Source organism: Nematostella vectensis, chromosome 10, assembly GCF_932526225.1.
Source record: "Nematostella vectensis chromosome 10, jaNemVect1.1, whole genome shotgun sequence".
Classification (NCBI taxonomy): Eukaryota; Metazoa; Cnidaria; class Anthozoa; order Actiniaria; family Edwardsiidae; genus Nematostella; species Nematostella vectensis.
The window spans coordinates 9,405,821-9,422,537 of NC_064043.1; the positions used below are offsets into that span (position 1 = coordinate 9,405,821).

The 16,717-nt window shown below is 41.5% G+C and overlaps 2 protein-coding genes across 5 annotated transcripts in view; one reads left to right on the forward strand and one right to left on the reverse strand.

Annotated features, from left to right (window-relative positions):
- The window catches only part of LOC5513604 (ATP-dependent DNA helicase DDX11), a 15,720-nt gene extending 8,261 nt beyond the window's left edge, over positions 1-7,459 (forward strand). Inside the window, exons 13-28 of the mRNA XM_048733169.1 lie at positions 388-434; positions 523-602; positions 773-835; positions 920-990; positions 1,114-1,152; positions 1,242-1,287; positions 1,402-1,634; positions 2,390-2,462; positions 3,248-3,351; positions 3,842-3,991; positions 4,347-4,415; positions 4,974-5,089; positions 5,599-5,686; positions 6,068-6,128; positions 6,527-6,681; positions 6,762-7,459. Coding sequence (XP_048589126.1) covers positions 388-434; positions 523-602; positions 773-835; positions 920-990; positions 1,114-1,152; positions 1,242-1,287; positions 1,402-1,634; positions 2,390-2,462; positions 3,248-3,351; positions 3,842-3,991; positions 4,347-4,415; positions 4,974-5,089; positions 5,599-5,686; positions 6,068-6,128; positions 6,527-6,681; positions 6,762-6,815 — 1,449 coding nt within the window. The 3' untranslated portion in view covers positions 6,816-7,459. The remainder of the gene's footprint in view (positions 1-387; positions 435-522; positions 603-772; positions 836-919; positions 991-1,113; positions 1,153-1,241; positions 1,288-1,401; positions 1,635-2,389; positions 2,463-3,247; positions 3,352-3,841; positions 3,992-4,346; positions 4,416-4,973; positions 5,090-5,598; positions 5,687-6,067; positions 6,129-6,526; positions 6,682-6,761) is intronic.
- Positions 7,460-7,985: 526 nt separating this feature from the next.
- LOC5513568 (putative ammonium transporter 3) lies at positions 7,986-16,479 on the reverse strand. Of its 4 annotated transcripts, XM_032383070.2 has the most exons (9): positions 16,344-16,479; positions 15,169-15,230; positions 14,640-14,723; positions 13,438-14,062; positions 12,804-12,989; positions 12,209-12,268; positions 11,684-11,760; positions 10,783-10,961; positions 7,986-8,650 (listed from the first exon to the last, which is right to left on the reverse strand). In XM_032383070.2, exons 4-9 carry the CDS (start codon positions 14,037-14,039, stop codon positions 8,045-8,047), a joined length of 1,710 nt encoding a protein of 569 aa, XP_032238961.2. In that variant the 5' UTR covers positions 14,040-14,062; positions 14,640-14,723; positions 15,169-15,230; positions 16,344-16,479; the 3' UTR covers positions 7,986-8,044. The 4 variants fall into 4 exon arrangements, with proteins under 4 accessions (XP_032238961.2, XP_048589129.1, XP_048589127.1 ...); XM_048733172.1 differs by lacking the exon at positions 14,640-14,723; XM_048733170.1 differs by lacking the exons at positions 15,169-15,230; positions 16,344-16,479 and having other exon boundaries at positions 13,438-13,969; positions 14,640-15,075.
- Positions 16,480-16,717: the final 238 nt, after the last annotated feature.

Consider the following 16,717-nt stretch of genomic DNA (forward strand, 5'->3'; position numbering starts at 1 on the left):
TGATACTGATGGTGGTGGTGGTTGTGGTGGTGGTGGCGGCGGTGGCGGCGGCGTCGGCGGTGGCGGCGGCGGTGGTGGTGGTGGTGGCGATGATTGTGAAGATGGTGGCGGCGATGATGGTGAAGATGGTGGCAGCGATAATGATGGTGATGAAGGTGTAAGAAAGGTTTTTGGAAAGATGACATGGTGACAATTATTTTGATAGCAATGGTGTTGTTGGTTATGGTGATGATGAACTAATATGATTATCGTGAAGATAATTCTTAGAAATATTGTATTAATTACACTTTGCGGTGTCTAGCTCTATTCTATATGTCATATATAGAGATTAATGGCTATGCATAGTGACATCATTTCATGTTGTTTGATAACTTTCTCGCCCTGCAGATCTCCTGCGCTTTCTCTCAGCTCTCACAGTATCTGCAGCGTTACAGGTATGTCTTATACAGCACTCCTGTCATGCCTTTGCATGTCTGAAATCTATGCTCCTTTTTATATAAATAATTTTTTTCTCCTTTTCAGATCTCGGCTTAAAGCAAAGAACTTGATGTACATCAAGCAGCTTTTATACATTCTCTCTCATTTCATCACCTGTCTTGGAGGTACGATCGCTGCTTTATTATACACATGTAATGTCATTTGCTATTTATATGTTGTATGTAAGACAGCAATCAAGAAGCCTTGCAGAATACGCAACGTATCATTAACACCCTTGATACGGCGGTCCAGTCGAAAGGGTCTGATCCGAGTTATTCGGTCTCGTGTTTTGCAGGTAAAGCGCCAGGTGGTATTAAAACTTCAAGTAACGAAAATGGTGCATTTAAACCAGTCCAAGGTAAGTTTTCCTCCCTATATATTTTAGTTGCTCTTTCAAGTAGAACGAGGAACACGTAATCTCGTGTTTGTGTCCTTTTTATAGGAGACGTCCAACTGAAAAGCATCAATGACTTTCTCTTTATGGCGCAAATCGACAATATGAATCTGTTTAAGGTACAAATTTAAATCCCTTTCAACACCTTGCCCTAAAATTGTTTTACTAAAAACTGGAATAGGAAAATCTTAAATTAACTACTCTCGAAATCAATTCTTGATAAACTGACACATTTCTCTCAGGTCTGCAAATATTGTGAACGAAGTATGATTTCTAAAAAGGTAAGCTTATAACTTTTTTACGTTTATCTTTTAGATAAGAATTGAGAATTTATCTTTGCAAATTGAATTATTCCTAATTTATTTTTCAGCTAAATGGCTTTGTTGACAAATACAAGGATGAGCTATCCGACCCAGGTTAGCCTTCTAGCCGCCTTTCCATTATTCTGTCCCACCGCCCATGAATTGTGGAGTCACTGCTTCTTTCTGTCTCTCATCGTCCCATTCAATCCAGACCTTGTAATTCTACAGATGCCCGTGTTACGGAGGAGTCCTATCAAAGCTTCACGTCCCCTCTCAAGTTCATTGAGAACTTCCTTGAGGCGCTGACCAATGCGGACGAAAATGGGCGTGTGGTGGTGAGCAAGCAAAACAGGCGTGCCGCATCGTCTGTCAAGTTTCTTTTGCTGAACCCCGCTGTTCACTTCACCAGTGTGGTAAAGGAAGCCCGCGCGGTCGTGGTGGCGGGTGGTACGATGCAGCCTGTAAGTGGCGCAACCCGTAGACATAAGAACCTAGGGGGGGGGGGCACGATACAGAAACAATAAGAAAACATTATGGGCACAGCCTCGCCTCTACTGGTCATTTCCTTATAATTTTTGAAAATATTGGGGGGGGGGGCACGTGCCCCCAGTGCCCTACCCCCTGCTACGGCGCTATAGACAGCCATACTTTTGTTATTTTTTCTTTTAAAAGACAGTTTAAGTGATAAAATTTTGAAATAACCGCCTAAGTTTAATATTTTATTTACCAAATTCAATAAAAATATCGCGATAGCTTCCCTAAATCAGCGGATGGAATTGGATGCTTTATTACACTTATGGTATTTTGCGGTAGGAAGCAAAAGGACGACTGACAGCTGATATTTTGCGACGAATGTCTCTCTCTAGGCAGTATGTGTACAACAAAACGTTATAGCCTTCCAGAGATTTGACAAATGTTTCACTTAAAATCGTGTAGAAAAAAAACGGTTATCAAAGCAATATTTCGTGACTAGGATTGTGATATCTTAAAAGATTTTAGTATATAATGGTAAGAATGATTACCACAAGAGTAAAACAAAGAAAATAATATGCGATACACTAATCATGGCCTGGTTATCGAGTTCTTCAAGTTATTCCTAGGGTCATGTTAGTATAGACCACATGATATTAGATATTAGCAGTTGTGGCAAAACGAATCATATGTACTCCAGATGGCTATTTACGATGTGACGGGGTTCTCCACTTGTTTCTGACAGACTTCCGAGTTCAAGAATCAGCTGTTTGCGTGTGCCGGGATATCCGCTGACCAAGTTCACGAGTTCGCCTGTGGTATGCTATCTCTTAGAACGAGACACACTCGTTCTCCCTGGTGTCAGTGGGTCTCTTTACTGTTGCGATCGACATGACGGAAAAAGGGGAACATGCGCACTTCAAAGAGATGGAGAGAGAAGATATAATTTCTTACAATGGCCATTAGCTTCTTGTATTTAGGACTGATTTTCCCTTTTCAAAACAAACATTAACGTGAGGCCGAAATGCATATAACCAGATTTTGACTTTTTAATATATTTTTTTCCTTGATCATCCTTGCGCTGTGTATGAGCTCAGGGACGAAAAGCTCAAATTTCAATGACACTTTACAAAAAGTCGCATCAATTAAAAAAGATCACATTTGATATTTTGTTTGATTTTACTCACTAAGTACTTAGGGGAATTTTCCGCCTTATTTGATGTGAAATGAGCTTTTTGGAAACGCGTTTGTCGCGTTTTTCCGTCATGTTGTTGCGATCACTATACCCCCTGCTCTTTCGTCCTGCCGCCTTTTTCATCTTCCATCTACCCGACCCCAATACACAATAGTCATGAATAAAAATACTGTAACAACAGAAATCGGCGAAAAATTGTAGAAACGATTTGAAATTTCTGAAAGGATGCCTTAAGATTAATTTAACAGTCAAATGGGATCTTGCTTTTTTTTTAATCGTACAATTGTGTTCTCCAAACTTTCAATGCATTGGACTACATACGACTAAAATAATACTTGTGATACAAATCTCAATTGTTGAAAATGCGATTGAAAATAAGACATGCTCAGTTGTGATTTTTGTTGATAGGCCACGTGATCAAACCCGAGCACCTCCTTGCGATCGCTCTGGATAAGGGACCTTCAGGAACCTCACTAGACTTCACCTACCAGACCAGGGACACTCCACAACTGGTACACAATTCTAGACATTGATTAATGGCCCAGGGGCATATAACGTAACTGCTCGCGAATAAGCGCCTCCCTCGAAAAAGAACCTGCCCTAATAAGCTCCTCGCCTAAGAGGAAAAATACGAATAATTGCCTCCTCCGAATAATCGCCTCGCCTAAGACATGGACAAATGAATAAGCGCTGGGCATCAGCACAGCATTTTCTATTCCACAGTGAATGGTTGTTAAATGAACCACATAACTTGTAGAACGACAACTAAACCATATTGATGTGGTTGCTGCACATTGAGTCATCGATGGACAGTAGTGACACCCAAATGATTTTATGATTAATCGCTCTACGGTTAAAGTTTTTGATGAGTGGTTTTGTGGTTCTTCTGGTTCAAAGTGGTTCTTGATGATCAATCATTTTGCGGTCCTTGTGGTTCTTATGATTGAAAATGTTCTCGATGATGCCGTTTCGTTACTTGATTTTACTTGAAATTCTTTTCAGATAGAAGAGTGTGGCCGCGTGCTGATCAACACATGCGCAGTTATTCCCGGTGGAGTGGTTTGTTTCTTCCCTTCTTTCGACTATGCTCAGAAGGTCTATACACATTGGCAACAGAAAGGCATCTTGGACAAGCTGAATTCTAGGAAAAAGGTAGAGTAGAACACGTGGACAGGTCAAATTCCAGGAAAAGGTACAATATAAACCCGTTTATAAGGAAATAATTATGGTCAAGTACAATTCCAGGAAAAAGCACAGTTGGATCCCCGTTTATAAGTGCATAAGTATAGTAAGCAAGAGTCGAACCCCTGTTAAAAAGTTTAAATGTAGGGTTGGAAAGATAAATTCCAGGAAATAGATTTAGAAGGACCCCGTTAGTAAGGACAGAAGTCAGATATGCTGAACTCTGGCAAATAAGCACAATAGAACCCGTTTATACATTACACTGGCACCCTGGAAAAACGGAATTGCAGGAGTTGTACACTGCTTATGTCTATTTCTGTTACAGGTTTTTCAGGAACCGCGCAAAGCGGGCCAAGTCGAGCAAGTGTTGGCTTCATATTCCACCCATATCAAGGTATCTCATCGGTTTGGTACAGGCCGAATCCTGGCCCTGACTTCGGGGATTTTTGTGATCATATGTCTGGGTTTAGGTAAAGGTGTCTCCTATGAGTTGGTGTTCGTATTCATGTCTTCTTTGATACGTCTTTATGAGTTTAAGTCTTCTTGAGTATGAAAACTAGACTGCACTGTTGCAAGTTGTACAACAATTACCGTATTCCCTGTAGAAAACAACCTTTGGTAGTGGACCTTAAAAACCCCTAGTGAGCCAGAACTTTGTTGGAGTTTTCAATCAATTCTGGAAGACATTGTAATACGAAGAAATTTCGAAATAACCATTTAAAAACAAAGATGTTATACTACTAAGTCAATTTAATCGAAAAAATCGGGATAGCTTTCCCAAATCGGCTAATATATATAGCTTCCCCATATATCGCAATAACTTCCCCAAATCAGCCGATGGACACCATTTTGCTAGGATGACATAATGGCGGCCGCAGAGACATTTTAAGACCACAGGGCCTTTGTGTTGCCAACTGACAATAATAAAAATCGATTTCTGTGTGTTTTGTAGAAGTGCATGGCCCAGGCTGAACAAGAAGGGAAGGCTGTTCTCAATGGTGCAATTCTGTTATGTGTGGTGGGTGGGAAAATGAGCGAAGGAATTAACTTTTCCGATGATTTGGGAAGGTAATTACCATTAACATCACCAACACTTTCATCCCCATTGTTGACTTTACCTTTCATTACACTGGGCACTCGCCTTTTATCCCATCTACACAAAAACACATATTCCTGTTGCAACGAATGCAACATGAAAATTATTGTCGTCCCCATAGGCCAATATATGCTCACGTTTCAAATAAAAATTATCGGACAAGGGTCGTGTTGATTAGGCTCGCCAGTGTTGAAATTCCACAAGAAATTCTCAGGTCAGCTGATGCTTTTTAAACCCTTAAAGATATAGAAACATACAATAACAAAAAACAGACAGGGAAGGAAGACTAATGCCTTCAAAAAAATTTTTATGCCAATATGCTAGTAAAGATCATGATGTTCCATACAATATCCTGAACACCGTACTTTCCTAAACCGTCATATATCTGACTTGCTATATTATTGTTGTTGCTTTCGAGGGTGTAGTTTGGTCGGGTTTTACATCTATCATAAGTCTAGCTTGCTGAATGATTATTTTTCAGATGTGTAGTTATGGTGGGGTTACCGTATCCAAATATCAACTCTCCAGAGTTGAAAGAGAAGATGAAATACCTGGACTCCACTGTGGGGGTAATGATATCCAAGATCAGGAATGCTTTTTTTTATTTATAGACTTTATCCATATATCAACATGTATAATACCTATGAAGCATTAAAAACAGCATTACAAAAGTGATAAAAATAGCAATAATATTCATTAAGAACACACTTAGAGTTTACGTTTCAGAACTTATCACACATAAAACAATATTTTTATGCTATTTGAGCCTGGGTATCTTCTTAGCATGTTCTTAGAATTTGGTGAAATTTCATGCTGAACGTTCTTATCAGAAAGATTCTTATAAAACAAAAAGAGTGTATTGTGTGTTAGGCGCTTTGGAAACTATCCCTCAATGTCTCAATTTCCGCAATGCCAAAACTAGCACCTGCTCATATGTCTCTGTTTGACAGCCAAAAGCAGGCCAGGCTCATTATGAAAATTTGTGCATGAAGGCAGTCAATCAGTCCATAGGTAAGAAACACCGAAAAATATACCCAAATGCCTTTTATCAGATAAGAGGGGACTTGGCGCTAAGAGATCACGTGACTTGTGGCAAACAAGCGCACGCATGTGTTTTAAGCGGCACAACAGCAACAAAAAACATTTTATTTAGCGCTTAAGAATGAAGCAAGATTTTTTTCCGAAAGGGCTTATTTTCATTTATAGATTTTATTTTTTCGTCGTTCTCTGACGTGTCGGGCGCAGTCTTTTCTGTATTTTTCCGAAAAGGCCACTTGATCTTCTAGCGCAAGTCCCCTGTTAGGGTCGAAAGGAAAGAAATAAATGTAGAGGAAATGGAGAAAAAAATTTCAACAAGACTTGAGCTTTACAAAGGTGGACCCCATTGTCTCATTGGCGCATGTTCATAGGTCGTGCTATTCGACACCGTCAGGACTACGCCACGATATTACTACTGGATCCACGATACAACACTCATAGAGTCAGCGGTAAACTGCCAGGCTGGATCGCGAGTCGTTTGCAGCACCATGCGCGGTTTGGCCCCGCCTTCGGCACCATCCGCAAGGTACGAACTATTCACTCGTACTTATTTATAGGAAACCACAATAAATTGAAGCTTTTTCATTTTTTACGTTGAATTTGCAGTTCTTTGTGGACAAGCGGTCGCCCGCTGCAAGTATCACAAACGTTTCACCCTGATTAAAGATTCCAGAGACAAGATGTACGGAAAAATTAGACAGTACATACATAAAAGGCAACATTTGACGAAAAGGGGACAAGTCCTCTGCCCTAGGTACGCGACTACGAGCCTCTTGTACCCTGGATACCAGTCCTCTTCCCTAGGTACGCGTTTACGGGCCTCTTGTACCCTGGGTACCAGTCCTCTGCTTTAAGTACGCGACTACGAGCCTACTGTACCCTGGGTACTAGTTTTCTGCCCTAAGTACAGGACTACGAGCGTTTCGTACACAATTTGTTTTCCTCCAATATGAGGATCTTTCCGCACGAAATGTTCCCGTAGAACTTTCAGACTATCTTGGTGGTGATCATTTGATGAGTGCGGTAAACTCGCGTTTCCCATCAATACCGTAAATTGTTGTTCATGGAAAAAAAGTTTACATGTTAACGAATGTTAACTGGATATTCAAAGTGGCTCTTGTGAACTTATAAAATGCCCTCAATATTACTGAGGTAGACTTTATATTTGTCATTTGGCTCATACATTGGACGTCAATAGGTGCCTCGAATGTATGTAAATATAAAATGATTGTAGTTGTTAAGGTCCTTGGAAATATGTTCGGAATTGTATAAAAAATGAGGAAAAAAATAACAGTCAATTCGCATAAGGTTTGTACATTTATTTATGATAGTTTTGGTATCCAAGTTGTGATAGATTAGTTTTTTTGTGTGTGTTGTTCAAATCATTGGGCGGTAACGTATAAGCCCCTTTAAGACAAGGTTATAAAGGTTACCTTTGTTTTGTGAGCGTACGTTAAAAACAGATATAAGATGCAGTCAAACCTCTATAAAGCGGGCATCCTCTAATGAGGGGGTCAAGTCCCAGGCCCGTATCCAGGGGGGGGGGCGAACGCACCCCCCCTTCCCCCACACCCACACACAACGGCCGAAGGTCCACTTCCGGTTCTCAATAGACATGCTATTTGTAGACAAAACTATAAAGCATAAGCTAGATCACTCTGAGATGTAGCCAAATCCCACAATAAACGTACTGTGGAATTACTGTAAAGGCATTAAAAAATCCCTTTTTGTTTTTTCGCGGGTGTCAGATTTTTATCAGAGAACTCACCAGAAAAGTCCGAGCTCGCCCCCCCCCCCCCCCCCCCCCCCCCCCCTCCAAGAAAAATCCTTGGTACGGGCCTGCAGTCCCGAATCTTTCCGCTAACATAATATACTCTGTAAAAGTGACCTTATTCAAGTGTAACTTCGTGTGGTTTATCAGATAATCCCTCTTCGATGGCAGGGCTACAAACGACGGACTCTTCATCATTGGTCACTCCTGGAAGCTTTAAACCCTTGTTTTCAAAACTCAGCAAAGCTGGTTCATCCTTAATCTCGCTGTCTGGAAAGTCCTCGAAATTTAGTTTGCCGTTTAGGATTTCCTGTTTCCGTATATCGTACTTCCCTAAATGCATCCGCTTTCTTCTAAACGCTCCTTCAACATCGACGCTACTCCTTTTAGTGACTTGCTCGGATACGATAATTCCGTTTGACTCGTCAACGATTCCCCCAGTTTTAGGAGGGCTCGAGCTTACTTCTTCGGGTCCTTGGAATTCTTCAAATTCCAAGAAATCGTACTTGATTCCATGCTCATAGTCGTCCGCTCCGAGCAACTCATTCTCAAGGGTAACCCGCAAGGGAAAGATCTTGTCAATCAATTTCAGCTCCAGAAACGTCGTTACCGCTCCCCAGCTCACGACGGCCACGATAAGAAGTAGCTGAACTCCCAGGAACCTCCACGGCCCGCCTTTAAAGACTCCATAAGAATTTGAGAATCTGCCCTCCAAAGTGTCTTTCTGTTGACAAGGTTTGAAAACTTCTTAAACCTCCTTAAGACTGTACACATTTAGAATTTTCACTCACAACGTATTTATGATAAGCAGTATAGCAGATTGATTAGTGTTATTGGAAATCATCAACTAAACAGGTTTAAGGTTCTATGGGAATATCTGACCTCCGATGGATTTTGGGCCGGACTTGCCCCATATTTTTCCTGATATACCCATCTTATCCTAAACTTTTATTGGGCTTGTTCTATACTTGTATAAACGCTTACAATATGCGTTACTACAGTGAATTGTGGCAGCCAAAAGAGCCTCCCCACTTGAGAAATACTGTATCCGTCTCTGAGTCGGCTCTGCGAACATGCCCACAACAAAGAGTACCCACATACACTAGAAAAAGCCTGTATCCGTCCCTGAGAACTATTGCTCGTTAGTTGGTTCTCACCTCGGCGAACAAGCCCACAGCAATGAGGCCCCCTATACACTAGAAAAAGCCTGTATCCGTCCCTGAGAACAATTGCTCGTTAGTTGGTTCTCACCTCGGCGAACAAGCCCACAGCAATGAGGCCCCATATACACTAGAAAAAGCCTGTATCCGTCCCCGAGAACTATTGCTCGTTAGTTGGTTCTCACCTCGGCGAACAAGCCCACAGCAATGAGGGCCCCATATACACTAGAAAAAGCCTGTATCCGTCCCTGAGAACAATTGCTCGTTAGTTGGTTCTCACCTCGGCGAACAAGCCCACAGCAATGAGGCCCCATATACACTAGAAAAAGCCTGTATTCGTCCCCGAGAACAACTGCTCGTTAGTTGGTTCTCACCTCGGCGAACAAGCCCACAGCAATGAGGGCCCCATATACACTAGAAAAAGCCTGTATCCGTCCCCGAGAACTATTGCTCGTTAGTTGGTTCTCACCTCGGCGAACAAGCCCACAGCAATGAGGCCCCATATACACTAGAAAAAGCCTGTATTCGTCCCCGAGAACAATTGCTCGTTAGTTGGTTCTCACCTCGGCGAACAAGCCCACAGCAATGAGGGCCCCATATACACTAGAAAAAGCCTGTATCCGTCCCCGAGAACTATTGCTCGTTAGTTGGTTCTCACCTCGGCGAACAAGCCCACAGCAATGAGGGCCCCATATACACTAGAAAAAGCCTGTATCCGTCCCCGAGAACTATTGCTCGTTAGTTGGTTCTCACCTCGGCGAACAAGCCCACAGCAATGAGGCCCCCTATACACTAGAAAAAGCCTGTATCCGTCCCTGAGAACAATTGCTCGTTAGTTGGTTCTCACCTCGGCGAACAAGCCCACAGCAATGAGGCCCCATATACACTAGAAAAAGCCTGTATCCGTCCCCGAGAACTATTGCTCGTTAGTTGGTTCTCACCTCGGCGAACAAGCCCACAGCAATGAGGCCCCATATACACTAGAAAAAGCCTGTATCCGTCCCTGAGAACAATTGCTCGTTAGTTGGTTCTCACCTCGGCGAACAAGCCCACAGCAATGAGGGCCCCATATACACTAGAAAAAGCCTGTATCCGTCCCTGAGAACAATTGCTCGTTAGTTGGTTCTCACCTCGGCGAACAAGCCCACAGCAATGAGGCCCCATATACACTAGAAAAAGCCTGTATTCGTCCCCGAGAACAATTGCTCGTTAGTTGGTTCTCACCTCGGCGAACAAGCCCACAGCAATGAGGGCCCCATATACACTAGAAAAAGCCTGTATCCGTCCCCGAGAACTATTGCTCGTTAGTTGGTTCTCACCTCGGCGAACAAGCCCACAGCAATGAGGCCCCATATACACTAGAAAAAGCCTGTATTCGTCCCCGAGAACAATTGCTCGTTAGTTGGTTCTCACCTCGGCGAACAAGCCCACAGCAATGAGGGCCCCATATACACTAGAAAAAGCCTGTATCCGTCCCCGAGAACTATTGCTCGTTAGTTGGTTCTCACCTCGGCGAACAAGCCCACAGCAATGAGGCCCCATATACACTAGAAAAAGCCTGTATCCGTCCCTGAGAACTATTGCTCGTTAGTTGGTTCTCACCTCGGCGAACAAGCCCACATCAATGAGGCCCCATATACACTAGAAAAAGCCTGTATTCGTCCCTGAGAACAATTGCTCGTTAGTTGGTTCTCACCTCGGCGAACAAGCCCACAGCAATGAGGCCCCATATCCCGGCAAACGCATGAGTGGGCACACATCCCACGGGGTCGTCTATCTTCAGCTTCTCCAGTAGGGAACACCCTGAGCATGCTATGAGAGCCCCTATGCTCCCAATAACGAGGGCCTCCCATGGGCGCGCCACCGAACAGATGGCTACGGAGAAAGCAAAGGGAAACCTTTTCGTACTAGATTATGTATTGGCGCGCCTAAGATTTTCTGGATAGGGTAGAGGAGATCCTTAGATTCTTAGATTCTGAGTGTTGCTTGTACCCCCTGCACCCACCCCTGGGTGACATGACGGAAAAACCTGGAAAACGTGCAATTCAAGATAGAGAAAGAAGACACAATTTTTTCAGTGGCTATAGGTTCCTTGTATTACGGACTGATTTTTAAAACACAAATAACGTGAGGCTGAAGTGCACATAACCAGATTTTGGCTTTTTAAGATAATTTTTCTTTGATCATCATTGCCCTGTGTATCAGCTCAGGCACGAAAAGCTCAAATTTCAATGACACTTTACAAAAAGTCGCATCAATTTAATAAAAGTCGCATTTAAATTTTGTTTGCTATAAGTTTCTAAGAACTCAGGGAAATTTTCCGCCTTATTCGATGTGAAATGGGCTTATTTGAAGCGTCACGTCATGTTTTTCCGTCATGTCCGCCTGGGTTCCCGCCTGTGGACTCGACAATTTGTGAAATTTTATCAAGACCATAACGCCCCAACATTCTATCATTTTTTTTTTGTTTCAGAAATTTATGACCAGCCATGTATTTTCCTCTATAACAACATCTATAACCTTCTACGTGGAGCGTATTAAAGTAATGGTTCTTTTGCGGCTTAGGTGTGTACATCTGTAGAATAAAGCACATCTACCTGTAATGCTAACGAGCCCGCCAAGAATTCCTGTCACAAATACATGGATGTTCAGTTGTTTCTTGTGCATCAAATAGCTAAATACAATAAAAACAATTTTTAAATCAACTCTGACTGTTAGTAGTACAAACTTAGTAGTTCAAATTACGATTTTGAGATTCTTGAGATTAATGAGACTGCAATCAATGCAATGTCACAACAACATAGTATGGACTTCCCCAAATATAAAATACTGAGGGAGTCGTGATACCAATGGATATTAGAACGATAACAACAACTCGAGGAAAACGAAAAGAAGTTCTAGTTTAGCGTTAGTTTTGAGTTACCCGAGTTCAAATTATTGGGTTTCACTAAACTGCCTTAAAACAATAAAATTTCACAGTCGAGAACTCGGACGTCACCGTTATCCTTGCCATCTCGTCTTTGCTGCTTTTGTGTATTTTTAAGACATAAAACAATAACGACATTCGGTTCGACACGGGTTCGACATTCTTTAAAAAAACGTGCCCACTCTGCGATTCTTACCTGTACGACATTCCCAAAACCCCACCTCCTACGGAACCATTGATTGTAACCACAGCCGACCTAAAAGAAATACAATAAGCCATTCTTCCAACCCTGTGGCGCCATTTTAATTGCGTACGGTATACAGTCAAAGGTACTAACAAAAATCAGCGTCGACTGCAATTTTCTTGCGAAAACAATCGACTTTGACACAACAGCATCGACATTGTCCTTGCAACATAACAAATAACACACTCCAGAAACGGATGATGCTTTAAAGCGATAGGACCATCAGCAAAACATCATACTAGGGAAGCCTGGATAAGTTACGACTAGAGTCTAGTTGACATGGCGTCGCTATATAATGTCAATGCCTCTGTCCACGGCCTCGATTCCGGTTCCGACGTTCAACATTTATTTCATTTCATAATGGTTTTGAGAAACCCGTGAAATGCACTTTTACACATTTATTTCATTTCATAATGGTTTTTAGAAACCCGTGAAATACACTCTTATGTCTTTGTTCTCTTTTGTGCTTGACTGAAACACTTTGACTATTATACTTTGTTTCACTGGTTTATAGAAACACTCTAGTTGTACATCTTTTTTGATTTACCTTGATGCAAGCTTCCACTTGGCGCCGCTGATCCCAAACGTACTTCCACAATTGAATCCCAGCCACCCCCACCACAGCATGAACGTGCCCAGGAGCACGTTTGTAGGAGATGCCATCTGCTTAGCAGGGCACTTAGGGTCGAACTTTCCATGCCTCGGCTTGAGGATTAGGGTCGCCACAAGCCCACTGGAAAAAGGCGCATACAAAGATAGCTATTGATTTCTTATTTCCGTACTCAAGTCATGTAGTATATAAGGTCCCTGTTTGTTCACATTTTGCCGTGACCAATTACTAAAGAGACCTTTTAAAGACCAAATCAAAACTAACAGTTCTAGCATTGAAGTTTGAAGAAGATCAATGGCTGCAGCCAAAGACGTAGCTCGAGGCACTTTTAATTACTTACGATTTACCACTGTCTCCTGTAATCATCAGCTCTGCATTTATTTTATACAGATGCTAATTGGAAAATAAAAGACTTCGCCTTCGCGTACTCGATTGAAAAGTCCGCGCGAATAAAAAAATCGACCAAAATAGCCCCTTCCCCTTTCTCAAAAACCTGATATGGGCGTGGTATGCAGATATAAATCCCTTTCTTCTAATGTCCAATCTAGCCTTTCTTTATTCATTACCATACCTTATACCACCAACCAGGTGTACTGCAGAACCACCCGCGATATCTACCGCTCCGAGGGCCTTAAGCCACCCCATCTCATCCCATATCCAGTGAGCAGGAAAACAGTACGTGATGGTATTGACAAACGAGAAGAGCGTGTACGCTTTCAGACTGGCCCGCTCGGCCATGGCCCCGGACACGATAGTGGTGGCTGTCGTGGAGAATGAGAGCTGGAAAAAGTACTTAGCGTACACGGTGCCCATCTCGTGTTCCTCGGCATCGGTGAAAAAGTACCCCAATCCACAAAACCCATTATTTCTTTCCTTGGTGCCAAAGCTTAACGCAAATCCAAAGACCCAGTAAGCTAGCCCTCCGTAGATCACATCCACGGCATTTTTGACCATGATGTTGGCTTCGTTCTTACTGGAGACCATTCCGGATTCCAGTAGTCCAAATCCGGATTGCATGGTGAAGATGATAAAGGCGCTGGTCAGTATCCACGTTGCGTCATCAGAACTGATTTCCGTGTAAGACTTATGAACAGTCGGGTACTCTGTGGTGTTGGTAATAAAAGGCGTTGTGGAAAAGTTCCATGAGGGTGGAATAGTACCGTTAATTTCCATTCAGGTATTCGCTTTGATGTCCCCTGAAAGGACATCCACAAGAATTCTTATCGACTTACAGACCAAAAGATGAGAGTTTTGGCGGAGCGAGGGGGTGTTTAGCCTTTTTGAAGACTGGTCTTTTTTGGCACATACAATTTGAGGGGGGACGTTGGGGGGTCTAATTACCAAAATACCGCACAAAACTTTCGAAAATATCGCATACCGCACAGAAGGAAGAGGTTTTGAAGAGCAGGCGTGACATCGGCAACACCGCAATTTTATAAATATAAATATATTTTTTTTTTAACGCAATACTGCCGTTTAAAAAAAAAATCTCGCATCCCGCAGTTTTTTTAAATACGGCGTCATTGCATGTTTTTTGCTTTTTCACTGCAATCTCGTACTTTTGTAATACGAGACCGCAAAACCAAACGTCCCCCCCTCCCAATTAGAGTAGTCGACGAGCCTGCTGTTGTAATAATGAAAAAAGATTGGCGTTCTTGATTTTTTATTTACAAGTTGCTTTTGTAAATGTTGTTTTCGTTATAGCTGTTGTTACCCCCTTTTTAAGTAATAAATAATAATCTTGCGTTAGTGCAACATTTATCAAAAACCTACCTGTATAAAGGCTTGAGGAAGCTACTCCATTTTTCAATTCCCCTTTAATCAGAACCGCTAGCTCCTCTAGAGTACGTTTAACCCCTGGGGTCAATGGTACACAGATTGTGAGGCATACGCCTCCTAACATGTTTTTGTTTTCTAAATGACAGATGGCTACTTTAACTAACATGAAGCAACATTTGATTTACATTTGAAACACAAGATTTGGCGAAATTAAGCCTGAATGAAATAACTAATGTAGTTTGGAGGATAATCAAAGCAGTTATTACTAATTGATAATTCCGTCAGTAATTGAACTTAAATCACTTTTGTGACGGGTAAATGAACTAGCGAGCGCACGGAATATTACGTCTTCCGTCTTCCGTCTTCCGTCTTCTGAACTATTAATAAAATGAGCCGACACTTGTTTCGAGATTAAGATTGAATCCCCCTTGATTTTAATGATAATAAATCATCCCAATATTGTTTTGATATCAATCACCCATAGCTTAAACCTAATGACAAGCTTTTATACTATATTTCTTACCTTCAAAAGTACTGATTGTCGCTCTACATCTGCCTACACCGTCATTACATTACAAGCGGTCTCTGTCAAAGGAGTGGAACGAGTCAAACTTATGCTGTGTTGGCACCTGCTCGCGTCTCCAGCGAGTTAAAACTGAGGGGAGGAGCTTTACAAAAACATGCGAAATATATTTGAGTTTATAAAGCTACAATTCAAATAATTAGTTCTCTTTGTTTGACTATTATACAACTAAAAAATATGTATCGTATGTCAGACCCCTGAAGAAATTAATTATCCATGCGAATAAAATATGAACACTGCATTGCTGAAGGCCCGAAGGTGGCGTCTAGAGCTTACAGCAAATGTCGAGATCCCAAATACATCACTTTTGGTATTGACCTTCAAAAATCCTCACTTGCTTAATTGGTTTCCCCAGGTGGGTTTTATGCAAACATATTGTCTAAATATTCGAGTAGACTGCATACTATCTTTAATAGGAAGTCGAAAATCAACCATAAAAACTAAATCGCACCCGATCAGCTTTGCTGATAACGTATGATATACTTTTCTGAGAAGTGAATATACCTCTGGGCTATATGTTGCTTTCCCGTGTTCTTCCTTTAAACTTATGAATAAACACTGTGCCTTTTTTAATGGAGAAGGAGCGCAGAGTTCTTTTTCCATTGAAATTCAAGGTAACACGTCCGAATTTATGTTATTAACGAAAGTTCCACATAAGGCTATATAAGGCTCTATAAAAGTAGTTGAAAAATTAAGTTTATTTGATTTGATTTGAGATTTCATTTTTCATTTATTAGAAATTTCTGACCAAGTGGTCTCGGTGAAATTAAATTTCAATGCGCAATATGAAAACGGGAGTGACTAATAAAAACCTAAAACGGTATATAAACAAAAGACCAATTGTCATTTCTTTAAAATTAATTCTTTGTGGAAGTATTCCCAAGGTGATTTTTCAAACAACCTTATGGGTTATCTATCATGATAGTTTTTACAGACAAATGGATGATAAGAAGGATTGAAATTTTACTGAGAAGTTATTAATATGCCATATTTTGATGAGAAATGCAATTGAAAAGGAGTACTTTTTACGTTTTTAATAAACTCTTATATTGTCTAAATCCAACGGTGCATACAAAAAAGCGGCCGACTAACTAGCCGAGGCTATAGCTTCTTACCTCTTAAAGCTACTCTTGAATGTGTTCAGAAGGAGGACTCTTTTGAAATGATAAACATAGTATTCTGATACTGATTGAGCAACCAAAATCACATAGGATGAGAGCCATATTGCAGGATATTGCTACGATATTTGTATTACATTTATCTTGGCAAAAGAACCGCGTCTTGGCTTAAGTACGTGCTAAATGCGCTAAGATGCTTATTGTCGATCATTGTCTCGTTTCTGTTGCTCATTTGCTAGTTCGCCTTTCTCCTGCCCACCCATCAATCAATTTAATTGATAGCTGTTTTATCCAAAGGGATGTTAGATTCTCGTTTATGGATGCGAGCAAGTGAGAGTTATTAGAAAGTTTTTTCATCACTTCGAAGAAAA